Raw genomic sequence first — 24,652 nt, 5'->3', positions numbered from 1 at the left:
CTTTGCTGACACTTCAGAGTGAAAAACACTTTTACTATTCATTAGGACATAGAAAAAGTGCCAGGCATGGCTGGGGAATCTGTGAGTACAAGCTCTGCACTCCTAGAGAATGACAAATACACCAAGAGTCAGAGCATACACTGAATGTTGCACTGAGGCATCCAGGTGTGTATTTTGTTTGCTGAAGTACTTCTAAATTAAGAGAAAATAAAATGCTGAAGTTAACAAAGCTCATCACTGCTTACTTGTATGCAGCAGGGAAGGTTACATGCTCAGGGCTCAGAGTGAGAAGCAGATATGAGATCTGAGATTCCTTTTTAAGGGTGGTTAACTCAGTGTAACATCAGGGGTTAAAGACCCCTGACACTATCCCTGCACTTGGCTATGGAGAGCGGTATGAAGTCGGAACAGTTTAATTTTAAAATTATTTTGAGTATGACCTTCAGTACTCAAAGACAAAAGGTTTCCCATAAATGTTTATTTTCAGTGTTTCCCAAAGTTTTCCTTGACAATGCAGAGAAAAAAACGAACCAAGCAAACACTGCATCCCTCAGCTTGTCTCCTTTCCCTCCATGTCAACAGCCCTGCTTCTGAGATCTCTGACACAGTCCCAGAACAGACCCCACAGGATGAGACAACCCCAAATCACATGGTTTCATTGGCACCACATCTACACGAGCAGCTCCCAAGCTTGTGAGCTCCTGATGCCACGAAGGAAGTTCCCCATGAGCTCATCCCAAGGGAGGGCAGTCCTGTTCTGGCTCAGGACAGTGTCCCTGGGAGCAAACACAGTGTCCACGAGCCAGTAAGAAACTGAGCTCCCAAGGGGAGGGGCAGGAAGCTCTGTCCAGCACGGGCCAGTGCTGTGTCCATAGGGGAGCCCCCTTCCCATGGAGAGAAAGAAAGGAAAGGAGAGAAACGGAAAGAGACAGAGAGAGCAGGATCAAGCAAGCAGAGGAGCTTACAAGCCTTCAGGACCACATGCTAGCACATTGCAGTGGGTGTTTGACCCTGCAGGAGCACCAAAAGTGTCCAAACCTGCAGTGGGATCCCCCAGCCCCAGCAGGAGTGCTCACCCCACTGCCCACCCCACCCTTCTCACCGTGCTGGCTCCCGTTCCACGCCTCAGCCTCCAGATTGCTCATGGCAGAGTCTTCCACAGAGCTTTTCCTCTCTTCCTGCTTTTCCTCCTAGACATGAGAGCAGACAAAACAGAACTCAGGTCCACAAAGGTTTTGGGCTGTGTCGTACCCTCCCACTGGTGCCCAGGGCCACAGTGCACCTCCACCAGGTCTATGGTTTGACCAATGCCTGGCCCAGAAATGGGCTACCAGAGAATCTGATGATGGGAGCTCGCAGGGACATCGGTGCTGACTGGTAGCAATCACACCTGGACTGGACCTGCTACAGACAGGGCTGGCAAGCAGAGTTTCCTTGCCTTGTCAAAGCCTCTCCTTCCCCAGGACACCCAGCAAACAGACAGACACCCCCCTGCTTCAACCCCTACTTTGGTGGCCCAGACTCAAGAGACAGCCTGGCACTGCCCAGGCCTCAGTGCTCCATGTGCCAAACAAACAGCCCAGTGCCACCAGCCCAGCCTCATCTCCACACATCCAAATCTTTTTGGCATTTTGGCCAAGCCGTTTCCCTTTTGACCTGCAGCTGACAGAGCCCTGAGCAGCACCATGAGATCTGTGCACACAGGGCTGGCCCCCAGCCCCCAGGACACTGGCTGCACACACCCCTCACTGCCTGTCCTACCATTTGCTCAGATTCATATTCTTCCTCTGAAGGGCTCTGATAGTCCTTCCTCTTTCGTTTCTTCACAGGCTTGAGGATTTCAGTGGCATTGGTGCTGCTGGCAGAGTTTTCCACGATGACAGACCTGCACAGAGGGAGGGAGGGCCAAGCACTGAAGCCAGTGCAGCACGGTGACACTGCCTGGGGTGTCAGTAAGGGAGGGGCAGCTGGACAATCACGGTCCCCCCATTTCTTACACACACCCCCACCCCTCCTGATGGATGTACACACACAAGCTGCCAAGAGTTAGAGCCAAGGATAGGCCAGAGTCACCCTCACACACTTGGATGTCAGAAACCTGAACCCAGGGATGAATCAAAAGGGATCTAGTTTAGAAGCAGGGCTCTAATCTGCACCAGAGATGCTGGAAAACAAGTCCTGAAAGTCATACACTGGTCAGAAGTAGGGCTGGAACTGCCCCCGTGACCTGTGGCATTCCTCTGTGGCCTGCACTGCTGCAGCCTCCTGCTCCAGCAGATATGTTTCCAATGCCACCAATTGGATAGGAGAAAATCTGGTTCCTGTGCTTCTTGCTGTTCCCTTGGGAAGTTTTCCTTCTCTCAGCCTGCCTCCAGGAACAAGAGGAACGTGTGGGACCCCCAGCACCTGCCAGAGGCAGATGTGCTCACATCCTGTGCTGGAGCATGTGGATCAGGGCAGGGAGGAAGGGCAGAGGGATGGAACTGGCTCTGCAGGGCACAGACCCCCCTTCCTTTACCTCTCTTTGAACTGCTGGTGGCAGTGCTCGCTGCAGAAGCCCCTGCCCTCCCGGGCCCCGTCCCACACGTGTCTGCGGCCGCAGGTATCGCAGTGGCACAGGCCTTCTGCCGCCGGCAGCGTGGGCTGCTCCGGCACCTCTGGGACACAGAGGAGAGCAGTGAGGCACAAGGAGGAACAGCAGATGCAGGAGGCATTTGCCTCGCCCACGGAGACACCAGACAGCATCTGCTGCATGGTGGTACCCACCCCACAAGTGCCACCACGGTGCCCTTACCCTGAGCCACAGTAGGATTGTCTCTGCTGGGGGGTGCCACCTCAGAGTCCCCATCTTTCTCTGTGTGACCCTCCTTCACAGCTTCCACAGGAGGCATCTTATCAGCACTCACCACCTTCAGCGTCCCATACTCATTTATCCGGAACTGTGCCATTGAACAAAAAGCATGGAAAAGGAGTTAAGGAGGACAGACATTTAACTGTGTGGTTACAACTGGGTCTGAAAATGAGGGACACGGTTTGGTCATCAGTGTGTCTGACAGAGGACAACTCTTCTGAGGACAGAGGTGAGCACAGCACCCCAGGCCCTGTGAAGGTGCTCTGCCTGCAGCCTGTGCTGGCCTCTCAGGTGACACCAGCACCAGCTGGAGCTGCCAGGTGGGTGGCTGGAGGATGAGGTGTCCTGAGGCTGAGCAGCAGATGAGAAATGGGTGCATTTTCTGCAAGCTGTCATGCACTGAGGGTACCCCTGAGGAGCCCAGATGAGCACAAGGCCGCTGCTCCCAGGTTGAGGGCAGGAGCTTAGGCAGAGCCAAGTCCACAGCACAGTTTGGAAGGAAAAATGTCCTGCACAGCACATGATGTCCTGTAGCACCACTGTGCCTCCTTGTGCAGGGCAGAGCTGCTGCACCCCCCAGACACCCCTGTGAGCTCTGTACTAAGCTCCCTGGATGGCAAGGCCACAGGGATGGAGCAGGAGAAGAGCTGGAGCAACTGAAGGATCCTCCAGCTGGAGGGCAGGGGGGCCACAGCACACCCTGGTGCTCCCTGCCTGGCACAGACTGGGGGATTTACAAGCACAAGCACCTGTGGGGAGAGGCAGAGGGGTCAAACCCAGTGGCCCAGGGCCACACTTACCCGCAGGTTACTCCCAGGCAAAGTTGCCACCCCATCTTTCCACTCCAGCACACGGACTGTGCTGCAGGTCTGCACCCCACTGATCTGGGGAATGACAGCAGCTGTGATGGGCTCATTCCCTGCTCCTCTCTCTGGCCTCTCAGCCCCTGTGCTTCTCTGGGGCTCCCGGGGGAATCGCTGGATTTCTAAGGTGCTCGTGGGCAGGTTGATGGCAGTGGCGTTTGCTGAGAAGGGAAGAAAGGAGACAAACAACCAGAGGCAAACACAGAACAATTCACTGATGCAAATAAGGCTCAAAGGCAGCTCAGAATCCCAGAGGACATGGTCTCCCAGATGAGGGCTCTGCTGTGGGCCAAAGCACAGAGCAAGCAGGGCAATGCAAAAAATCTGCAGCCAGTAATGGCTCATGCTGGGGGGGTGGCACCAACACTACCCACATTCAAGGGTTTCTACTTCAGCCTGATCTCAGACTGTTTCTGTGCCCAGGGTGTCCTGATGTGACAGGAATTTGCTCCTGGGCTGCAACTTCCAGTTTAGTTACGTTTCAAAGGAACACACTGTGCAACCTAGGGCCTCCCTGCAGTGAGAACTGAGGCACCAGGAAAAACTGGGAGATCTTCTAGAGAACACCCCTGATCTCACCTAACACACAGCCATGCTTTGCTCAAACACCTACTAAAAACACTGATCAGCTGCACTCAAAGCTGTCCCAATTTTCAAGAAGGGTAAGAAGGACGACCCTGATAATTACAGGCCTGTAAGTCTCACTACAGTGCTTGGTAAAATAATGGAGATTACTCTGGGAGTTCCTGGAGAACACTGGAGAGACAATGCAATTGTTGGTCACAGCCAACACAGGGGAAGTCCTGGTTAACCAACTGAATTTCCCTTTATGGAAAGGTCATCCCACTAAGCTGACCAAGCAAAGCCAATAGATGTGGGGTTTTAGGATTTTAGCAAAGCCTTGATACTGTCTCTCACAGCATCCTTCTGGACAAAGTGTCCAGTACAGAGCTCATCCAGTCCATTGTCCATCAGGTGAACAAATGGATGATGGGGACCCTACAGTTGGGCTCAAAGCCTTACACGAACTGGGTGCACATCAAGCTGGTGGCCATCACCAGTGGGGTTGCCCAGGTTTTAGGGCCAGTGCTCCTAAATTTTCTATAAATGATCTGGATGTAGGAATTGAATATCAATTAGGTAAGTTTATCAATGACAATAAATTAGGAGGAGCTGTGGACACCCTTGAAGGTAGAGAGACGCTACACAGAGATCTGGATAGACCAGAGAGCTGGGCAATCCAATCACCATGTGCTTGAAACAGGAGTAAGACCTGGATTCTGCACCTGGGATAATCCTGAAAAATTGTATGACTTGGGGAACAAGACTGGAGAGCTGTCCTGAGGAAAGGGGCTCAAGGGCTTTGGGCTGAGGGCAAGTGGAACACGAGCCAGCAGTGCCTTGGCAGCCCCAAGGGCCAGTCCTGTCCTGGGGGACATCAGGGATGTGACTGTCCTGCTCTGCTCTGGAGCAGCCTCACCTCCAGTCCTGGGCACAGTTTGGGCCCCTCAGCACACACAGGACATCTGAGGGCTGGAGCTGTATCCAGAGGAGGGGACCAGGATGCTGAAAGGCCCCGAGGCCAGGACGTGGCAGGAGCAGCTGAGGCCACTTGGCCCATTCAGGGAGGAGAGAAGGCTGAGGGGTGACCCCATCGCTGTCTGCACCTTCCTCCTGGGGGGCAGGTGCTGATCTCCCCTTCTGGGAGCAGCAGTGGGACCCCAGGAGATGGAACAAAGCTGCCTCAGGGGCAGTTCAGGTTAGGAAAAGGTTCCTCACCCAGAGGCTGCTCAGTGCCTGGAAGAGGCTTCCCAGGGAAGGGGTCACAGCACCAAGGTCAGGGAGTGTCTGGACAGCACTCAGTCCCTGTGGTTTCATTTGAAGTGGTGGTGCCAGGAGCAGGGTTTTGGACTCAATGATCCTCATGGATCCCCTCCAGCTTGAGCTATTCTGGAATTCCAGGCTAATGCAGCAGCCCAGGAGCCCACAGCCCTGCAGAGCAGGCACCCAGCACACTGTGCTACCCTGGCTCAGGGCCCCTCTCATCCAGGCTTCAGCTTAAAGCTCAAGAAGATTTGATTGACCACAAGCAGTCCAAGTGATGTGGGATATCCACAGAGAACCTCCAAGACGGCAACAGCAGCTTGTCTTTGCCTCCCAAGGTTTGGGAGGAGCACAGCCACACAAGGAGAGTGGGCTATCGAGGCTGGGGAGGCAGCAGATGGAGGGGGCTGCTCCACATACCTGGTATGATGAAGGCAGTGGTGGGCAGGTGGGTGCTCTGCACAGTGCTCTCGGTGGTGACCACGTGGACACTGACCTCCCCAGCAGCACTGCCCTTGGTGCTCCTCACCACCTCCATCTCCCCCCTGCTGTCCATCACCTTGCCTGGACACACAGCGAGGCCCTGTAGGGCAGCAGGGAAGAAACCAAGTTGGGTACCAGTATGAACACAACCATGGAGCGAGACAGTGACTGCACAGGATGGTCTCTCCCAGAAGAAACCCCTACAAGATGTACTAAAGGTCCATTAAACCCACATGAAAGTCACAGCTGGCATCAACGTGACCCATGAAAGCCCCTGTTGTGAGGTCCCAGCTCAGAGCCTGCAAATGCTGAGAGTTTTTTCTCACCTGGCACCACCATAAGATGGTACAAGCACAACAGGTCCACCACAAGCTGCTCCTGGCTCCCACGGGGGCCTACAGTGCTCTGACAGACTGTGACTGAGAGCTGCCAAATCCCAGCCTGGAGCAGGCAGAGCTCCCTCCAGGTCCCCTTCCAATTCTCCAGCTGGAGGGTCACCCTTGATCTTCTAACTGGCTGCAAGAGAGAGAATTTCACCAGTGACAGGAGTTACTGGGGGGTCACTGCTCCCTGAACCCCACCTGAGTTTCTCATGGCACTGGTGATGCTCAGCCTGTCTAGCCATGAATCTCAAGGAAGAAGCAAAATGTCAGGGCCTCGAGGGCACAACTGGCCCTCACTGGCTGTCACCAGCCCCCCACCCATGGGCCCAGGGGCTCCACATTGCAGCAGCATCCTCTCCAAAGCACCTGCTGCCAGGATGGAGGCAGGGCTACAAAGAGGACCACCGTCATGTCTTGGCCCCTTCTGATGCAGTTTGAATTTGAAAGGGAAGACATCCATGTGGAAAACAGGGTACCCATTTCGGTGAAGCAGGGTCAGCTAAGACTTGGGCTACAAAGGACAAAGTCTGGAATTTTAAAACCAGAGACATTCAGATAAAGGTGTTATAATCAGAGGGCACAGAGTGGGATGGTGTGATCACATTGAGGAGAAGATCTAGTTCTCCCAGTTCTGTCAGGTTTGTGACCAGAAATATCAACACAGTTGATGTCAACTGGTAAACAGCACAGACCTTTCAGGCTCTCCAGGTGCAGAAAAGCACTGTTAAGTGTCAGGATAACTGAAGGAACTGAGAAACTAATCTGGACACCAGACTCCAAGTGAAAGCCAAAATAAATTTAGTAGCCAACCTGTTTCAGTGCTTCCTAATACCCCATAGGAATCTATCTGCTTTTTTTTTTAAATCCAGTCAATCCTTAATTCATCATTGGGTCACGTATTTCAAGGACAGTTCCCCATTTTGTGGGAATTTTTGCCTTTTTTTAAAATCAAACAAAACTTGGGCCTGGAAAATGCCTAGAAAGGAAGAGAAATAACTAGATCCAGTGCTCAGGTTCATGATGCTCCACCCAGGTTTCTCACAGTCTCTGATGTGAACACAAAAGCAAATATTTGCACAGGAAATGCCAAGCAGTAGTCAACATTATGGTTTAACTCTGGGTTCCAGGAGCAGGGAGTTGGACTTGATGGTCCTTATGTGTCCCTTCCAGTTTGAGATATTCTGTGATTGTGGATCACTCTCCAAATCCTTTCGGGGCTAGGCTGATGCTGTGGATACTGGTTCTCCTGTGAGTTCAGGGTGAACAGAATGAATTTGGATTACAGATTGTGGTGCTGGTCTTTAAACTGGAGAAGCTGAACAACTGACATTAATCTCCAGACATCCCCTCCTTCAGTAGCCTCCTGGGAAAGGCCTCACTGCAGCCAAGGGCATGTCCCAGTGCTGGGACAGCCCAGCTCAGAACGTTGGGAGCCCTTCAAGAGGCAGAGGAGCCCATCCCTGCCCTGCTGTTGGACTCGGTGATCTCACATGTCCTCTACAACCTTAACAGTGCCATCATTCTACCACAAACTGTGCCTCCTGTTCCCCTCACCTGTCCCTCAGCAGCAGTGTGAGTGCTTTGGCTGGAGCAACTTCTGTCTTGCTGGTGGAAACCTTTCCCTTACTCCTTGTCCCAACTCCCACCCTCTGAGCACACATGGAGCACAAATTCTATTCCAAGCCCAAAACCATTCCAAGGCCACACATGGGCAGCAACAACACTGTTGGTGTGAACTTGTAAGCACACTCCTGCCACAGCTGAAACTCAGCAGCTCCCAGGGTTCTCCCACCTCTTGTCAGGGGCTTCCATGGTGCCAGACAACAATTTACCACAACACTGTTTTCACCAACCATAGCACACACTGTTAAACTTTTAACTCAGGATTCCTGGGATAACCCCCACAGCCCCTGGACCATGGCCTCACAGGTGTGGGCATGACACTGGGCTGCAGAGCTCCATCCTCACCTGGAGGACTGAGAATCAGGACTGGAGATGTTGTTTGGAGCTCAGAGTTTTTAAAATCCCAATATGAAACCCCCTGAAGCCTAACCTGCTGTGAAGTATCTCAGGTCAGGAGTGCTAAATGAGGAAAAGGGGCTCAGCCACAGCTGTTACCTGCCCAGGCACCCCTGACAGAGCAGGAGAAAGGCACTTTGGATAACCCTGCTCCCTGGGAGCAGAAAAGATGTCATGGAGGGGATGCCCACAGCTCAGATAACTCCGGTAGCCTCAGCTCCTGGAGCCAGAGCCCAGACAGGTACCACTGCCCCAGAGGTCCCTTCAGGGGGTCTCCTACAAGCCCTGGAGTGACCCATATTATCACAGGATAATTCAGGAACCTTGGGAGGTCTGTTATTCAACCTTCTGTTCCCAGCAGGGGAACACACCTGGGATCACACCAGGCTGCTCAGGGCTTTACCCAGCCACATCTTTATCCAACCTACCAGGGTGCAAACCTGCAAATTAGCACAGAAATTGGCAAACCAAACTCACACTTTTTCTTGGATGTTAGGAAAGGTTTTTAACCCCAGAGGGTGGTCTGGCATTGAACAGGCTCCCCAGGACAGTGAGAGCTCCAGAAGCATTTGGACAATGCTCTCAGGCATGGAGTGGGATTGCTGGGGTGTCTGTGCAGGGCCAGGAGTTGGAACAGGATCCTTGTGCTCAGGATATTCTATGATTTGTTCTGCTGATTGCCCTAGATATTGAACAAAAGCTTTATTTATTTGTTTGCTTGTTTGTTTATCTAAGCTGTTGTTTAAAAAGCTTTTGGCCTACACATGTCCCAGTGACATATGATAAAGCTCTGCCCACCCAGACAAACCAGAATCAGGCTGCTCAGCATCCTTCAAAACCCATCCCCTCCCCCCAGGGTAGCTTTTAAAAGAGCAACAGTGGAGCTGCAGCTGTTTTGGCCTTAAGAGTGAGGCCCTGAGTTCTCCATTTTTTTTGGTATTGGGTGTAACCCCACATCTTACCAAGGGTGCAGGTGAGCCCCACCCCTCAGCCAGCTGCCCACCCATTCCATGACTCCTCACATCCACTCCTCACCTCTGCCTTCTGCTGAGGGACACCCAAGGATCTCTGGCAGGAGAAGCCAGGAAGGAGGAAAGCCAGCCCAAGAAACTTTGGCCACACACACATACACACACATGGTCCCTCCAGAGAACACCACAATGTGCTGGCTGGAAGGTGGAATTTTTCAGGACGATTCTCATTTGGGAGCACTTCGCTCTCTCCTGCTTTGCTCCTGGATTCCTGTGCCCTGTGTAAGGGTGGGGCTGTGCACATGGAGACTGTCTGTACCAGCCTATTCCAACCAGTTCTGACAGCAGGATCAGTGTCTCTGAACAGTGGTCTCTGTCAAAATCAAACCTCCAGGTTCAGGAGACAAAGCACCAACTCAGAGAGGGGTCCCTGCACGGCCCCTCACCCAGCAGGGAAGGGCATCAGCCCAGAGCACAGTCTGACCAGCCTGAGCACCTGAGAGAGCTGGGGACACCAGCCCGTGCACACAGCCACACGAGCCAAGGACACTGGCCACAAAACACACACTTTGGGGCAACAAGGATCTCTGGCTCTGTGGCTCACAGAGGTTTAGCTCATCCAACAGAGATCACTGGGTGCTGGCACAGCCACGTTCCGGACAAGTGACCTGGGGCTTGCAGAGCATCTCTAGGGCTGCCATACACACGAGCCTCCAGCTCTGCCTCACACTCACACCAAACCAGAGCCAGGGAATGATCTGCTCCTTGGGAAGAGGAGGGACATGCTGCATGCAACAGGACATAGAGGAGCATGGAGAAAAGCAGCTCCCAGTATGGAGCCACTGCACAGCCCCAACAGCACTTTATAAAGCACGATCTGCTCAAAAGAGCTGCTTCTGTTCACCACAAAACTGGCTTAAAGTAGTCTAATTCGAACAATATTAATGGATATTCACTTTGTGGCTTCTCAGATTTTCAGACATTTCTAAAATCTGCATTGGTGCGTGCTGGGGGCTGCCCAGCTGGGAGGAAAGGTCCTGCTGGACACAGGATGCCCATGGGCCAGCAATGTGCTCCTGCAGCAGTGCAGAACAGCATCCTGGGCTGCACTGGGAGCTGTGACACAGCCAGTGGAGGGAGGGGATCCTTCCCCTCTGCTCCACACCAGTGAGGCAGCCCTGGAGTGCTGGGCCCAGAGCTGGGCTGCCCAGTACAGGGGACAGGGACAGACTGGACAGAGCCCAGCACAGGGCCATGATGGGCCACGATGGAGGGGCTGGAACATCTCTGCCATGAGGAGAGGCTGAGAGAGCTGGGACTGCCCAGCCTGGAGCACAGCACGCTCAGGGCATCTCACCCCTGGGGATAAATACCCAGGGTGGGGCTGCAGAGGGGATGGGGTCAGGGACAGCCCCAGGGGCCACGGGCACAAAGTGACACACAGGAGGGGCCCTGTGAGCTCAGGAGACACTTCTGCACTGGGAAGGTGGCCGAGCACTGGTGCAGGTGCCCAGGGAGGTGATGCAGCCTCCACCCTGGGAGAGACTCAAAAGCCACCTGGACACATCCTGGGCAGCTGGCTCTGGGTGGTCCTGATGGGGCAGGGGCTGTGCAAGGTGACCTCCAGAAGTGCCCCCAACCTCACCCAGCCTGAGATTCTATAAATTATTATTTTCAGTAATCTCCTTGCCCATAACAGAGAACTTCCCCATCCTTGCCATCAGCTGAGATATGGATTTTTAATTCCCTCCAGTGATAAAATTGAGCCTTTAAGAAGGACCACCAGCTGGGATCATGCTAAAACTGCAAGTGGCACACCAGAGCACTACAGAGACCTGCGAGGCTGAGAGCTGCTCCCTTGGATCTTCCCCTGTCTTCTGGCATTGCCCAGGGCAGGTGTTTAGGAGACTAATGGCACTGCAGGAAATCCTTGCTTTGTATACACACAGGAGCACTCAGGAACACCCCTGGCACAGGCAGCTGGCCCAGTGGAGAAAGACAATCACACACTTCTTCCCTTCCAAATCTGACTGCTGCTCAGGAGTAAATGCCTCCTCTGGAACAAACCAGGGGCCACAAAGTTCTGCTCCTGGGTTATTGTGCAGCAGGGTGAGGTTTGGAGTGGGCCACGGTATTTATCAACACCTCAAAACCAGATGAAATGTCCTTCTGTGCAGTAAGAGGCTGTTTATGTTACACATTTCAAAAGAGCAAATAGAGTCTGTGGAAACGGAGATCAGAGGGAGAAGGGCAATAAAGCAGCAAGCTGCCTTCAGCTTTATGTTCAGACACAGACGACAAGGCAGAGACACTCAGGCTGGGTGTCACCTGCTGTCCCCAGGAGTTTCACTGTCACCAGCTTTTGGGTCTGTGGATGTGCTCACACCCACAGGTGGGGAGGATGAGCAGTTGCCAGAGATCCCATGTGCCACCCCAGAGGGGTGAAGGCGACACCATCCAAGCTGAACGCCAAGGCCAGCAGGCAGCCTGAAGCCCAGGCACTTCTGAGGGGCACAGCAGGGACAGCCACAGCCCCCTCCCACTGCCCCCGAGAGCACCAGCCCTGCTCACCACCCAGACCGCCACAGCTCGGGTATTTTCCCACACTTCTAAGCAGATGGAAACACCTAAACAGGATGGACACCTGACCTCCAATTATTTCTAACTGCCCAGTGTTTTATTTTCTTTTATAATGAATAAAGAAATCAGTCCTGGACCATGCGGAGCAGCCTGTCCACAGCCTGGGCTGTTTGTGCACTGCTGGCCCAAAGCCCTCCGGGCTGCAGGGCCGTGTCCAGGGCTGCAGTGGTGTCACTGCAGGCTCCGGGACAGCACCTGCTCAGCCGCTCTTTGAGGAACACCTGAAGAAACACGGCCAAGCGTCCCCCTGCAGGGCGCCCGCAGCCCCGGAGAGGCTGCCTGGGGCAGCGCGGTGTGTGCGGGCCCGGCCGGGCCATCAGCGCCGCTCGGGGCCAGCGAGCCGCTCCCGCCGCCCGGGGCAGCCCCGCCGCGGCCACGGGGATATCGCCGCTTTTTCCTCCCCCAGCGCCGGGCCCAGCCCCGCTCGCCCGGCCGGGGCCTCGCCCGTGCGGGCACCGGGCTGCGGCGATGCCGGGCGGGGACGCGGCGGGCGGGGGCCGGGGCTGCCCGGCCGCCCTCCTTACCTGCAGCGGGGCGGGCGCGGCTCCGAGCCCCGGCGGCGCTGGGCGGCCCGGGCCGGGCCGGTGCGGGGGGCGCGGAGCGGGAGGGGCGCGGGGCCGGTCCGAGTGTGCGCGGGGAGCGCGGGGAGGGGGCGGCTCAGCCGCGCCGTCGCCCTGGAAACGCGCGGGGCCGCATCCGCAGGGCCGCGCTCAGCCCCGCCGCAGCTTTTCGGGGGGATGCGGGGAAAGGGGGGCGGCGTCATGGCAACGCCGGGAGCCCCCCCGAGCGGCCGGGCAGCCCCGGGCCAGACTTAGACGGGACGGGGAAGCACAGAGTCACAGGGTGCTGCTGCGCTGAGGCACGGGGTGCTGTGGATGGGCTGGAGCCCCTCTGCTCTGGAGCCAGGCTCAGAGAGCTGGGGGTGTTCACCTGGAGAAGACGAGGAGCCAGGGAGAGCTCAGAGCCGCTTCCAGGGCCTGAAGGGGCTCCAGGAGAGCTGGAGAGGGACTGGGGACAAGGGATGGAGGGACAGGACACAGGGAATGGCTTCCAGTGCCAGAGGGCAGGGATGGATGGGATATTGGGAGGGAATTCTTCTATGTGAGCGTGGGGAGGCCCTGGCACTCCAGCTGTGGCTGCCCCTGGATCCCTGGAAGTGCCCAAGGCCAGGTTGGACAGGGCTTGGAGCAGCCTGGGATGGTGGAAGTTGTCCCTGCCCATGGCAAGGCGTGGAATGGGATGAGCCTTTAAGGTCTCTTGCAGTCCAAACCATTCTAAGATTGTGTGATTAACCAAACACCCCTCTGAGAGAAATCAGACAACACCAATGGGGACATGCCCTGCACAGCAGCCAAGGGCCCTGGAGACCATATCAGCTCCCCAGGCCTTGTCTGGTTTCAGTATCAGGGCAGACTTCTCTCCCTGGCTCTCCAGCCACAGGCCCAAAGAGGGAGCAGAAGGTGTTAACGTGACATCCCCAAGATCCCTGGGAAGTGAAAGGATCACTTGGAGTGGTCCTGTAGTGGAAATGCAGGATGGACACACTGCAGAAGCACTTCCAAATGACTCTGGTCGAAGCCGGGCTGCTCACCTGCCCACCCTTCAGTATTCTATGGCCACACAAGAAGTGTCTTCATACACTTACACAAGGTCTGTCCCACTTATCTGCAGAAAGTGGGAGTGGAAAGAACCAAGGCTGGAAGCACAAGGGTCAAATGTACAAAAAGCTTCTGAGAAAACCTCTCAATGTGTTTTGGATGGGTTGGGGAGAGGTGAGTGCCTGCTCACACTGACAGCCAGCTCTGGCTGCTCCAAACCCAGGGCATGGAGTGTTCCTGCTCACTCTGGAAACTGTAGGAACAACCTCACAGTTTTATTGCATCTGCAAGTTCCTTGCCACCTTGAGTTTTGTATTCCAAAATTCTTACCACATTAAAAATATTAAGTCAGACCCATGAAGCAACAAGTCCTGCAAATCAGGAAGGAAGTAACAATATACTTCCTTTGCTACTACTGCCTTCTTCCACATTTCCAAATAAAACTCCAGTGGCACAGTGTAGAAAAAAAATTCCCATATCAATCCTTTTATGTGGCAGAGGCAAGGTCAAACAGATTTGAATGAGGAGCAGAGTGAAACTAAAAAGCAGAGTTCCTGGCTGAGCTTGCTGTAAAAAAACAATCAGGAATTCAGAATGATGAATTTCTGGGGAACAGCTACATTAGGTAAAAAAGAGGAAACAACCCTGACTTCCCAGGGAGCCTTCTGGCTGATGTAACACCAGATCATTTCCTTCTCTGATCCTCAACTTCAATTTCTGTGACCTCTCTTGGGAAGGATCTAAACTTACACCTCAGGGGTTGGGGAGCTGTCCTGAGGAAAGGGGCTCAAGGGCTTTGGGCTGAGGGCAAGTGGAACACGAGCCAGCAGTGCCTTGGCAGCCCCAAGGGCCAGTCCTGTCCTGGGGGACATCAGGGATGTGACTGTCCTGCTCTGCTCTGGAGCAGCCTCACCTCCAGTCCTGGGCACAGTTTGGGCCCCTCAGCACACACAGGACATCTGAGGGCTGGAGCTGTATCCAGAGGAGGGGACCAGGATGCTGAAAGGCCCCGAGGCCAGGACGTGGCAGGAGCAGCTGAGGCCACTTGGCCCATTCAGGGAGGAGAGAAGGCTGAGGGGTGACCCCATCGCTGTCTGCACCTTCCTCCTGGGGGGCAGGTGCTGATCTCCCCTTCTGGGAGCAGCAGTGGGACCCCAGGAGATGGAACAAAGCTGCCTCAGGGGCAGTTCAGGTTAGGAAAAGGTTCCTCACCCAGAGGCTGCTCAGTGCCTGGAAGAGGCTTCCCAGGGAAGGGGTCACAGCACCAAGGTCAGGGAGTGTCTGGACAGCACTCAGTCCCTGTGGTTTCATTTGAAGTGGTGGTGCCAGGAGCAGGGTTTTGGACTCAATGATCCTCATGGATCCCCTCCAGCTTGAGCTATTCTGCCATTCTATGAACTTTCGTTTACTTAAACTTAGCTCTTCGTAATATTTTTGTGATTTAATTTATTCTGACATGGATTTTTCAACTCTGCCATGCCATTAGTCCTGCAAGACCCAACATGTGCAGGGCTGTGCTGCTCTAGGACTTGTTTGGCTGGGATTTATCCCCATAGCATCCTGCTATTCCCAGGGTGACAGCATGCACACGTGGTAGTGCCTATCACTCCTGTCTTTACCCACAGGCATATCCCAAAAACCTGGCAGATACCTCAAAATGTGAAGCAACAGCAAGCTCCTGCCATCCACAGCTTTTATTCCCACTGGGAAGGTCACTGCAGTGCTGTGTATCAGTTTCATGCTTTCTAGGGGGATGTTGTGTGCAGAGAACTACAGAACAATTCTGGTCTGGACTGCCACATGTATACAGCTGACACCTGAATTATGGCAAGTGGTGGATTACACTTCCAGTGTTGCAGAGGAACTGGTTTTAATTGTCAGCAAATAGACCCAGACAAGATAATTGGAGAGGCTCTTTCAGAAGTACTTTTCTTGTGTCTCCCATTACTGTCAGCACTTACTCCATGCTTGAGCCAGAGCTAAGCAGAACAAGAGCTGCTGTGGCACCCTCCAGGTGAATTGTACAGCATCCCTGTCACCACTGTGATCACAAGAGACTGCTATTTTCCTCTTGTGCTGGTGCTGAGCAGAACAAGGGGCACAAGAGCTGTGCAGGGGAAAGCATTTTGTACTTTACCCTGTTCTACTCCCAGCAGCTCACCTGGTCACTGTGGTCACAGCAGGCCCATGAGCTGTGATCCATTGAACACCTGCTAGTATAACAGCACTAACTTCCTATTCCCATTTACACAATAATCCTGTTCCAGGAGCTGCACAAACCAGGAATAAATCTACAACCCCGCCACTCCATCCACATGCCAGCACAGGCTGTCACTTCCAACCCTGGCGTTACAGGGTTGGAAAAGCAGCTTTTACAGGAAAAACAGCTTTCCCTGCACTGTTTTTGGTACTTTGGACCGAAATCACCGTACTCAGTTCTTGCCCAAAGGAAAAACACTGGAGCAAGACTTAAGTGTCTGCTTCTAGAATGAATAAAAAGAGTGTTTAAGATATTCTAGATCAGACAACCCTGCAAGACACTTTCCTTGAACAAGCGGATGTTGCCCTTGAGTCAGAGAATCACCCAGAATCATGCCCAAAACTTGAGCCCTAGTACAAGCTGGTGTGAACTACACCCTGAGTCATGCATTAGCTGCTGACATCTTCGTGGTCAGCACTTTTTCCATGGTGTGGATCATACCAACTGCTCTGCCTTTCCTTCTCCCTCAGGGACACACCTATGTGCTTCCAACCCAGCCTGGTAAAGACAGTGTTGCTAAAAGGGTGGAAGTTTACGAGCCACTTCAGAGTAGTTTGTTTATTGCAGATTTTTACTGGATTATGAAACAGCTGAAACTTCCCCTCTGACACCTACACACACATTTAGCAAAGTAATAATGTGTGATGGAGCTGTGAGAGTTGAGCCCATATTCTCACCTAATTCTCATTCTTTTCACCTAACCACAAAAAAAAAGGAGGGGGAAGGGTTGATCGCAGTGTAAAAGCAACCATTATGATCCTAAAGACACACTGAACTGCTGCCAGTGCAGTATTTGTGTTAGCTGTGCTTTTCACCTTTTAAAGTAATGTGTTCCTGTTTGCTTTAAACAGCCCTGACAAAGCCAGGACAAAGCAAAGAGCTGCTGAGAGTGTTGCAGAACTTTATCACCAGCCACATCCAAATGATGCATCTTTCAAATGATCCAGGGTTTGTATCACCTCTCAAAGACATTCCCAGCACCTCAGCTATTTGTTGGGATTTCCAGGTTCCTCAGCCAAGTTCCTGCTTTCACAGTTTTCATTCTTTGATGTATAAAATTGCTCTGTGGATGTTACAGTGCCAACCTAAACTACACTTGGAATTGGAAATAGTTCAAGTTATTCCATGTGTGAAGAAGAAATCCAAGAATTGTTTTAAATTCCGCTCCCCATTGCTCATCTAAAGGTGGTTACAATCAGGATTGAGACAGAGACATATCCCAGTTTTAAACAGAATCTGAAACCACAGAATTTAGAGGTAGAAATGTTATAGTAGGAAAAAGGAGGATTGCTTACTTGGGCCTCTCAGCGCTGCTCCAAGCAGTGATATTGCAAGGTGAGAGACTTATTTTAGTGCACATCAGACACAGAAGTTGTGCCCTTCCTTCCTTACAGCAACACAACTCTTCCTGATATATACAATCAAATAGAAAGTGAATCAAACAGAGGTTGTGGCTGCCCCATCCCTGGAAGTCTCCAAGGCCAGGCTGGAGGAGGTTTGGAGGAAGCTGGACTGGTTGCAGGTGTCCCTGCCCAGTCCTGTGGATGGGACTGGATGGTTTTCCAGGACCCTCCAGCCCAAACCAGTCTGTGATTCTATGATTTAAGGACAAAACTTGAATCAATGTAAAAAAACAAAACACATGGAGGGATGCGTTTTGAATATAGGAAAAGGCCAGGACCAGACTGCAAATACGGTCCCAGATTCCAAGTTTCACTTTTAACAGTACTTTTGATTTGTCTTTCACAATTTGCTACAGGACACTTTGATTTTTATCAATCCTGCAACCCACATTTCATGAGAAGGCAGGTTTCTCTTTTGTCTTTTTAAAGACAAATTTATATTGATTATACCAAATGCAAAAAAAAAATCTTCAAAACCCCACAAAAACAACAACAAAAAAGTCAGGTAGCCCAATTATGAAGGACATTCCTAAAAGGTTGTTTCCAGGGTCAGGTTAAAAATGAGTTATGACAATGCCAAGTGGTTTTCCCATCAAACTATTGCTGCTACTGCACGCAAAGCAAAGCACATGCAGCCAGCATGCAGGTCCTGTAGCCTTTTACTCTTGTATGGAGATTTATCCCAACCCTTTCCCGCACTCCCAAAAGAGATCTCAGGAATAATCACACTTATGATGACCAACACACACCAGCCTCAATGTTCCACTCCCAGAAAAAGTGCTGCTGACAGAGCTGAACACTGAGGGTGTTAGGGTTTTTGCTGGTTCATTACAGCATTATCACAAGCTGAGCACTTCATTGTCTGGCTCAGGATCTGGCACTGCCAAAATCTTCCTGGCTTTCCAGAGGAAACCCATCCAGAAGGATGAGTTGTGCCAAGGAATCCCTGCTTCACTTGCACAGTGAAGGGCAGCAGCCAAAGGAGACAGGCAATGTGGCTCCAGTAACACAGAAAGAAATCTTGATATTTAAAGGAGTTTCAGGTATATTGGTAAAATGCCATCTGGCCCCTCCCTGTAATTCATGAATAAGGAGCACTCAAAACATAACCACTGTCACAGCAATCTTGGCTCAGAAAGCTCAGTGTAGCTGGTTAAGAGCCTTCCCTCTGCATTGCTGACCAAGGCTGGGGCACCCACAGCCTTGGAGTGGCCGGGACATTCCCAGGCTGGTACTGGGGTCAGTTTTAGAAAGGGATTGTATCTACAAAAAAGTAATGGTCAACATCTTACCAGACAGATATTGGGAATATGCACAGGTACTTTTCAACCTGCTGAGCTCCAAGCTCAATCCTTCTTTTGAGGAGTGTGATGTGTATTTTACCAGCGTTCTCTGTGAAGCTGTTTCACAAAGAGAAGCAGTTCCCTCTGAAGTCTGACCTACTCCATGATCAGAAGTATAACCAAAGCAGCTTAACTCAAGTATGTCCTCAAGTGTATTTTAGGCTGTAAACCTGAACTTAACTGTTCTTGCCCAGTCTGAATTCTGTAGGAAGCCCCCAGTACACTCCTCTCCCATCTGAGATCCTGCACTAATCAACACTGCGACACCATTTTTCTACTCATGCTGAAATACACCACCCTCAGCAAACAGCTCCAATTTAAGCCAAAAAGTCCTTATCACAAATTACCACCAGGGTCAGGTGCAGATAACACTGCAGCACCCAGGCTGATAACCTGATCTTATGGCAACACCAGGCACAGAACCACTCCAATACAAGTTCCAGGAACGTGAGCTTGGACCCCCTGTGTGACCAGCATGGATACTCACCTGCAGCAGGCAAAGTGCAGCTTTTCAGAGATGGTCAGGAAATGGTGAGAAACTGACTTTAACAGTTGTTTACAGCGCAAAGAAATTCTAGGAAAGACAAGTTGGCATCAAGTCACATTTCCCATGTGCCCATGCTGACCCAATTCCTCGGGGCAGGTGTGCAACTTGGGACCAGAGATGCAGCTGTCACACCCAGCCACACCTGCAGAAAGGACAGGGTGACACACTGGGACACAAAGAGCTAGTGCTGGTCTCAAGCACACCACCAAGAGTGTGTCAAGAGCTACCAAGTGTCTCACTAAACCAAGGACGTTCTCTCCATAAAAACAGGGTAAGCTGTGATTTCCCCAGCAAAACGCAGAGCAAGAATCCCATTTCACTGCAATGAACACAAAAGTTTGAGTCACCAATTTAATTTTATACAAGTCAAACTACACATTGTATAAAGAGTACAAGGCAGTTCTAACGTTTGCTACTGCATGTTACAAAAATCAATTTAACTATAAAGGGAAATTTTTGGGATGAGTCCTATTCCACAATTTAAGTGAATTGGCAACTGTGGTTTAGCAAAGCCTTTGTTAAAACTAGAACTCTAGCTCCAAGAGATTACATTTCCAATAAAGTTCGGACCTACACACGAGGATTATAGTTCTCCTAGTCTGAAGCAAAACGTTAACATAAGTGAGTCAAAGGGGAGGGAAGACAGATTACTTTACCTGGGTTTCATATCCAGTGGGGATTCAGAGGCTGACAAACCATACAGCATACTTAAGACTTGGACCACAGCCAAGAGACACCTTCGTGTCTGACAACAGTGACACTTGAGATTCAAGCAAGAAACGTCAGAAAACTTTTATTCTTTCAAGTCTGGAACGAAAGGGTTTTCAGCAATACAGGTTCCAGAGTTCTTCTGTTACCTTTAATACAATCTCAGTATGGGGGGAATGTTCTTTTGGCAAGTCAAGGTACAACCTAAGTCCTCCAACTTGAGTTTATTGCTGGTCTAAAATCTTCCCAGTACTGTTTACTGGTTTGTACAGTTTGCCACCTGCTTCAAAAATTAAGATAAACTGTGTGACCTGCCCAGCAAGGCAATCCTGCCTTTGGCTGGAGGCTGAAACCTATTAAACTAATGACACCCATAGCTCTAATGCCATGAAAAAAATAAGAAAAAAAGGATACTTTCAAAAAGCCCATATTTAAGCCTGTTTATATTGTTTATTTTTAATATAAAAACCACTTTGCATTTAAGAGTAGTTAAGTTACTCCTGCTGAAATGCTATAAAATCAAACTTTCAGCTCAATTTCTACAAAAGGGGGACTCTTCCTGCTTTGTACCACCATTCCACCTGGTATTATCAAATTTGGGATACAAATTAAACCTTTAGGCCTTATGACTTAGTTCTTAGGCCATTCACTCCTGCAAGAGAAAAAACCAACTTCTGAAGTACTAACATAACACTAATGGCCTGACAGGTAGGAAAATGTTCCATAATAGTGTGCAAGGTGAGAGGAGAGTTCTAGTCCTAATCTCTTGAACTGGATCTTGATCGCGAGCGGGACTTTGAGCGAGACCTGGAGCGGGACCTGGAGGCGGCTCTTTTGGGCGGTGACTCGGAGCGAGCCTTGGCAGATGGCTGCTGCTGAGGAGAGTTGGAGCGAGACCTGCTCCTGGACCTGGACTTAGACTTAGCATCCCCTTTACCATTTTCTTTGGGAGACCGAGACCTGGACCTGGATCTGGACCGGGACTTCTCCGACTTCTCCTTGGATCTGCTGTGTGAGCGTGAACCCCTGTCAGACTTGGGTTTGGATTTGCTCTTTGATCTGGACTTCCTGCTTTTGGATCGGGAACGGGAGCGGTCTTTGCTTCGTGACCTGGATTTAGATCTTTCAAAGAGAGAGAGAAATTTATTCTGCATGGTCTGCAGTGTACTTCCAGCAAGCTGTAAACACTTGTCAGTGAGGAGCTTCCTGCACTGGCAGCATTAACTCTGGGGCACTTACCGGGAACGACTTTTGGAGACACTACGGGATCTGCTACGGCTGCTCCGGCTCCTCCGACTTCTGCTTCTAGATCGTCTCCTGGATCGTGACCTGCAGACATTTAAAATGTCATTCCCTTTCTCTTTGCCTGATTGTGCCCTCCATCATCAAGTACAGGATGGAAGGGATCTTAAACATCACACTGTTCCATCCCCTGCCATGGGCAGGGACACCTTCCATTACCCCAGGTTGCTCTGAGCCCCATCCAGCCTGGCCTTGGACACTTTCAGGGATGAGGCAGCCACAGCTTCTCTGGGAAATCCATCCTCACAGGGAAGAATCTTCCTGAATCCATCTAATGCATTGTGCTATCTAGTAGCACAATCTAACACATTCTACAGAACTTCTCAAGAGTAAGGGTGGTCCCAGCAGGGTGGGTTCAACGTACTGTCAGTGAATCACATCTGAGGTTTCACATGTGATGAATTGCTCAAAGCTGGCTTTGCTGCATAATGTAAAATACTTCCTTCTACACTGAGGCCTCCTCCTGTTCCTAAACCATCAGCTCAAGGTAACTGCTGCAGGTAGGGTACTCATCCCCATGCTGCCTGTAACCATTTTTGCTGCAGTGACCAGCATGACCCCCAACTTACCTGGACCTGCTGCCAGAGTAGGATCGCCTGTGGCTGGAGCGTGGCTTATCCTCCACCAGCCGGATCTTCCTGCCGTTTATCTCTGTGCCATCCAGCTTGTCCAGGGCGCGTTTCATGTCTGAGTACGAGCGGAACTCAATCACTCCTTCATTTGTACGCTCTTTGTGGGCATCTGCATAGGTCACCTCCCCAGCCTGCCTCATGAAATCCTGCAGGGAGCAGAGGGCAGTTACAGAACGGGGGCTCTGCAAGCAGCACTCAATGCACACATTTTAATTATTCTACTTCAACAAAATCAACATTGCTATTAAAGGAAGCTATTGCTTCCTGATACTCACAACAGACTCCACACAGAACATCCAATACCTACTTTTAAATCCTGCCAACTACAGCGACTGGAAAGGTTCTCAACAATCAGCCTGAACTCTGTACGAACGGGCGGTCCATATTTATCTCGTCCCGATTGTCTCCGACTGCTATATCCGCCACCACCCCCACCTTGATTGTACAAAGAAACAAAGTTAGGTTGTCTCCTAGCATGAAGGAAGCTCAATGTTCTGAAAGTTAGTTTAACAGTCATATTTACTGGAGTAGGACTTTATTTCGCTAAGCCTCCAATAAAATTTGCAATTTTGCCATGATCTATATTAATGGCAAATCAAACAGACTAACATCCTACAAGTCTGTGCTCCTACGATCTGTTAGAGAGTGACTGCTCCTTATTAGATTCACCTTGCTAAGTTTTATTTTACAGAACATTGTAAAATATAAAACTTAACTGATTACATGCATTTCTACATTTTACAAAAACGTTTACTAGTTACACTAAGTACTTACATCACAGTATGAGGTTTTTGGTGGTGGTTTGGCCACAAAACACGCAAGGTAACAGTCACCTAGTTCAGTTTAACCAGTTTTGTCTAACCCTTGGAATCCTCACCATCACCCTGCGTCTAATGGCAAAAGGCTGCTGTCGTCATGGCTTCCGGTAAGGTCAGCCAAAGGGTCATAGGGCAAGGGTCACACAATGTATGGAAAAGCCATGGCCAGGAAAGGCAGTCATCTTAGCCTCAGTGGACACAGCCTCAGCCCCACTGGTCACTTTTAAATTGAAACATCAAGGACTTGTTAAAAAGTTTGAATTGAACATGCAACAATTTTAAAACAACATACATTTGATTTTTTTAAAAAGACAGAAACCCACCCCCCCCAACACCACGTTTCCAAACACCACCGAAAAATCAACCTTAGTACTTTCAATTACAGTACTAGGCCGTTCAAGCGCTACACAGCTCAGCTCAAGAAGCTACACGAGCAAGCTGAGCACAGAAATATTTACAATGCCCCCCCTTCAGCACAACAGATTCCTGCTCGAAAACCTCCCCCCGCCCCTCCCATATATCCAACTGAATCAATCACATCAAAGTTCACAGCTGAGCGATTCTCCCCCAGTTACACGACGATATTTATACAGTAACATTACTGATGCAACATTGCTGTCACATCTAAACGCTCCCAGGAATACTGGAGCCGTTAATGAGAAGAGCATACCCTTTCTAGAAGGCCACGACTTGGTAGCCAGAACTGCTCCGGGATACCCGAGGGCGCCGCTGGTGCTGGGGAAAAGGCTGCAGCCCCAGCGGTGCACCGGGTCCCCCCCGCTAACGACCCCCCCCAGCCCAGCTCCGGGGCTCAGTGCCAGCCGAGCCCTGCCCGCCCCCGGCCCTGCCCGCCGCCGCCCCGAGCCCCGCGGGGAGGGACGGGCCCGGACTCACTGCGGCTGCTGTAGCTGTAGCCATCCCTGTCGCGGCGGGGACCGCGGGCGTGCTCCACGATAACCCGCTCCCCGCACAGGTCCTTCCCGTTCAGCTCGTACACGGCATCGTCGGCGTCGCGGGAGTCCTCGAACTCCACGAAGCCGTAGCTGGGCAGAGGAGAAAGGCCCGGTAAGGCGGCGGCGGGGGCACAATGTCACGGCCCCGGCCCATGACGCAGCCCCGGGACGATGCCGCGGCCCCCCCGCTCCGCTCCGCTCCCCCCCCGGCCGCCATCTTGCGCCGGCGCCACGCGGCAGCGGCCGCGACATGGACGGGCCCGGCCCGGCCCGGGGCTCTCGGGAGGGGCGGACGGGCGGATGGCGCTCACCCGTTTTTGAGATCGACCTCGAGCAGGCGGCCGTAGCCGCTGAAGAAGCGCTGAATGTCCTTCTCCCGGACGTGGTAGCTCAGGCGACCGATGTAGACGCGCGGCATGTCCGCGGCGGGGAGAGGGGGGAAGGAGGGGAGGGAGAGGAAAGGAGAAGAGGAGGAAGAGGAAGGGGAAGGAAGAGAGACAGAAAGAGAAAGTGAGAGAGAAAGAAAAGGAGCGAAAGCGCTGGCGGCGTGAGTGGCGGAGGCGCTACGGGTCCTCTCCGCACGGCCGGGCCTGGCGCACCACAATGGCGCCCGCCACCCGCCGCCGCTTTTATAGGGGGGGGCGGGGCTCGCGCGAACGTCTCCGCGCAGCCGCGCGCGCTCGGGGGGCGGCGGTTGAACGCTGCGCGCGCGCGCGCGCGCGGGGGCGCGGGCAGGGTCCGGCGGGAGCTGCTGGCGGTTGTGCGCATGCGCCGCCCGTACGTGGCGTCTGCCGCGCTCAAGCCTGCAGCGCTCCCGGGGTCGGTCCCTCAGGGCCCCCGGGATCGGTCCCTCAGAGCCCTGGGGTCGGTCCCTCAGAGCCCCGGGATCGGTCCCTCAGAGCCCCCGGGATCGGTCCCTCAGAGCCCCCGGGATCGGTCCCTCAGAGCCCCGGGATCGGTCCCTCAGAGCCCCCGGGATCGGTCCCTCAGAGCCCCGGGGTCGGTCCCTCAGAGCCCTGGGGTCGGTCCCTCAGAGCCCCCGGGGTCGGTCCCT

The 24,652-nt window shown here is 52.3% G+C and overlaps 2 protein-coding genes across 6 annotated transcripts in view; both read right to left on the bottom strand.

Moving 5' to 3' along the window:
• L3MBTL1 (L3MBTL histone methyl-lysine binding protein 1) overlaps positions 1–19,484 on the bottom strand; it is a 34,273-nt gene extending 14,789 nt beyond the window's left edge. For 2 of the 5 annotated variants that reach the window (XR_015774133.1, XM_088064400.1), the window contains exons 1-8: positions 19,126–19,483; positions 6,348–6,537; positions 5,959–6,121; positions 3,652–3,875; positions 2,795–2,939; positions 2,519–2,657; positions 1,762–1,885; positions 1,103–1,190 (exon numbers count right to left, since the gene is read on the bottom strand). Coding sequence is in view for 4 of the 5 variants with exons in the window: in XM_088064400.1 (XP_087920526.1) it covers positions 1,103–1,190; positions 1,762–1,885; positions 2,519–2,657; positions 2,795–2,939; positions 3,652–3,875; positions 5,959–6,094 (856 nt within the window). In the remaining variant the exon portion in view is untranslated. Of the gene's footprint in view, positions 1–1,102; positions 1,191–1,761; positions 1,886–2,518; positions 2,658–2,794; positions 2,940–3,651; positions 3,876–5,958; positions 6,122–6,347; positions 6,538–19,125 lie in introns of all 5 variants that reach the window. The other 3 variants (XM_088064402.1, XM_014260805.2, XM_088064401.1) reach the window with 3 other exon arrangements.
• Positions 19,485–19,522: 38 nt separating this feature from the next.
• SRSF6 (serine and arginine rich splicing factor 6) lies at positions 19,523–24,208 on the bottom strand. Its single transcript, XM_005532183.3, has 6 exons — positions 23,910–24,208; positions 23,540–23,688; positions 22,135–22,262; positions 21,765–21,973; positions 21,133–21,222; positions 19,523–21,015 (listed from the first exon to the last, which is right to left on the bottom strand). Exons 1-6 carry the CDS (start codon positions 24,014–24,016, stop codon positions 20,652–20,654), a joined length of 1,047 nt encoding a protein of 348 aa, XP_005532240.1. The 5' UTR covers positions 24,017–24,208; the 3' UTR covers positions 19,523–20,651.
• Between the last annotated feature and the right edge of the window lie 444 nt (positions 24,209–24,652).

The sequence above is a fragment of the Pseudopodoces humilis genome, chromosome 19 (genome assembly GCF_049639895.1).
Source record: "Pseudopodoces humilis isolate 2021_Gansu_Grassland_sample_001 chromosome 19, ASM4963989v1, whole genome shotgun sequence".
NCBI classification, from domain to species: domain Eukaryota; kingdom Metazoa; phylum Chordata; class Aves; order Passeriformes; family Paridae; genus Pseudopodoces; species Pseudopodoces humilis.
Note: the sequence above shows the minus strand (reverse complement) of the source record. Positions and strands in the feature narration are given on the sequence as shown.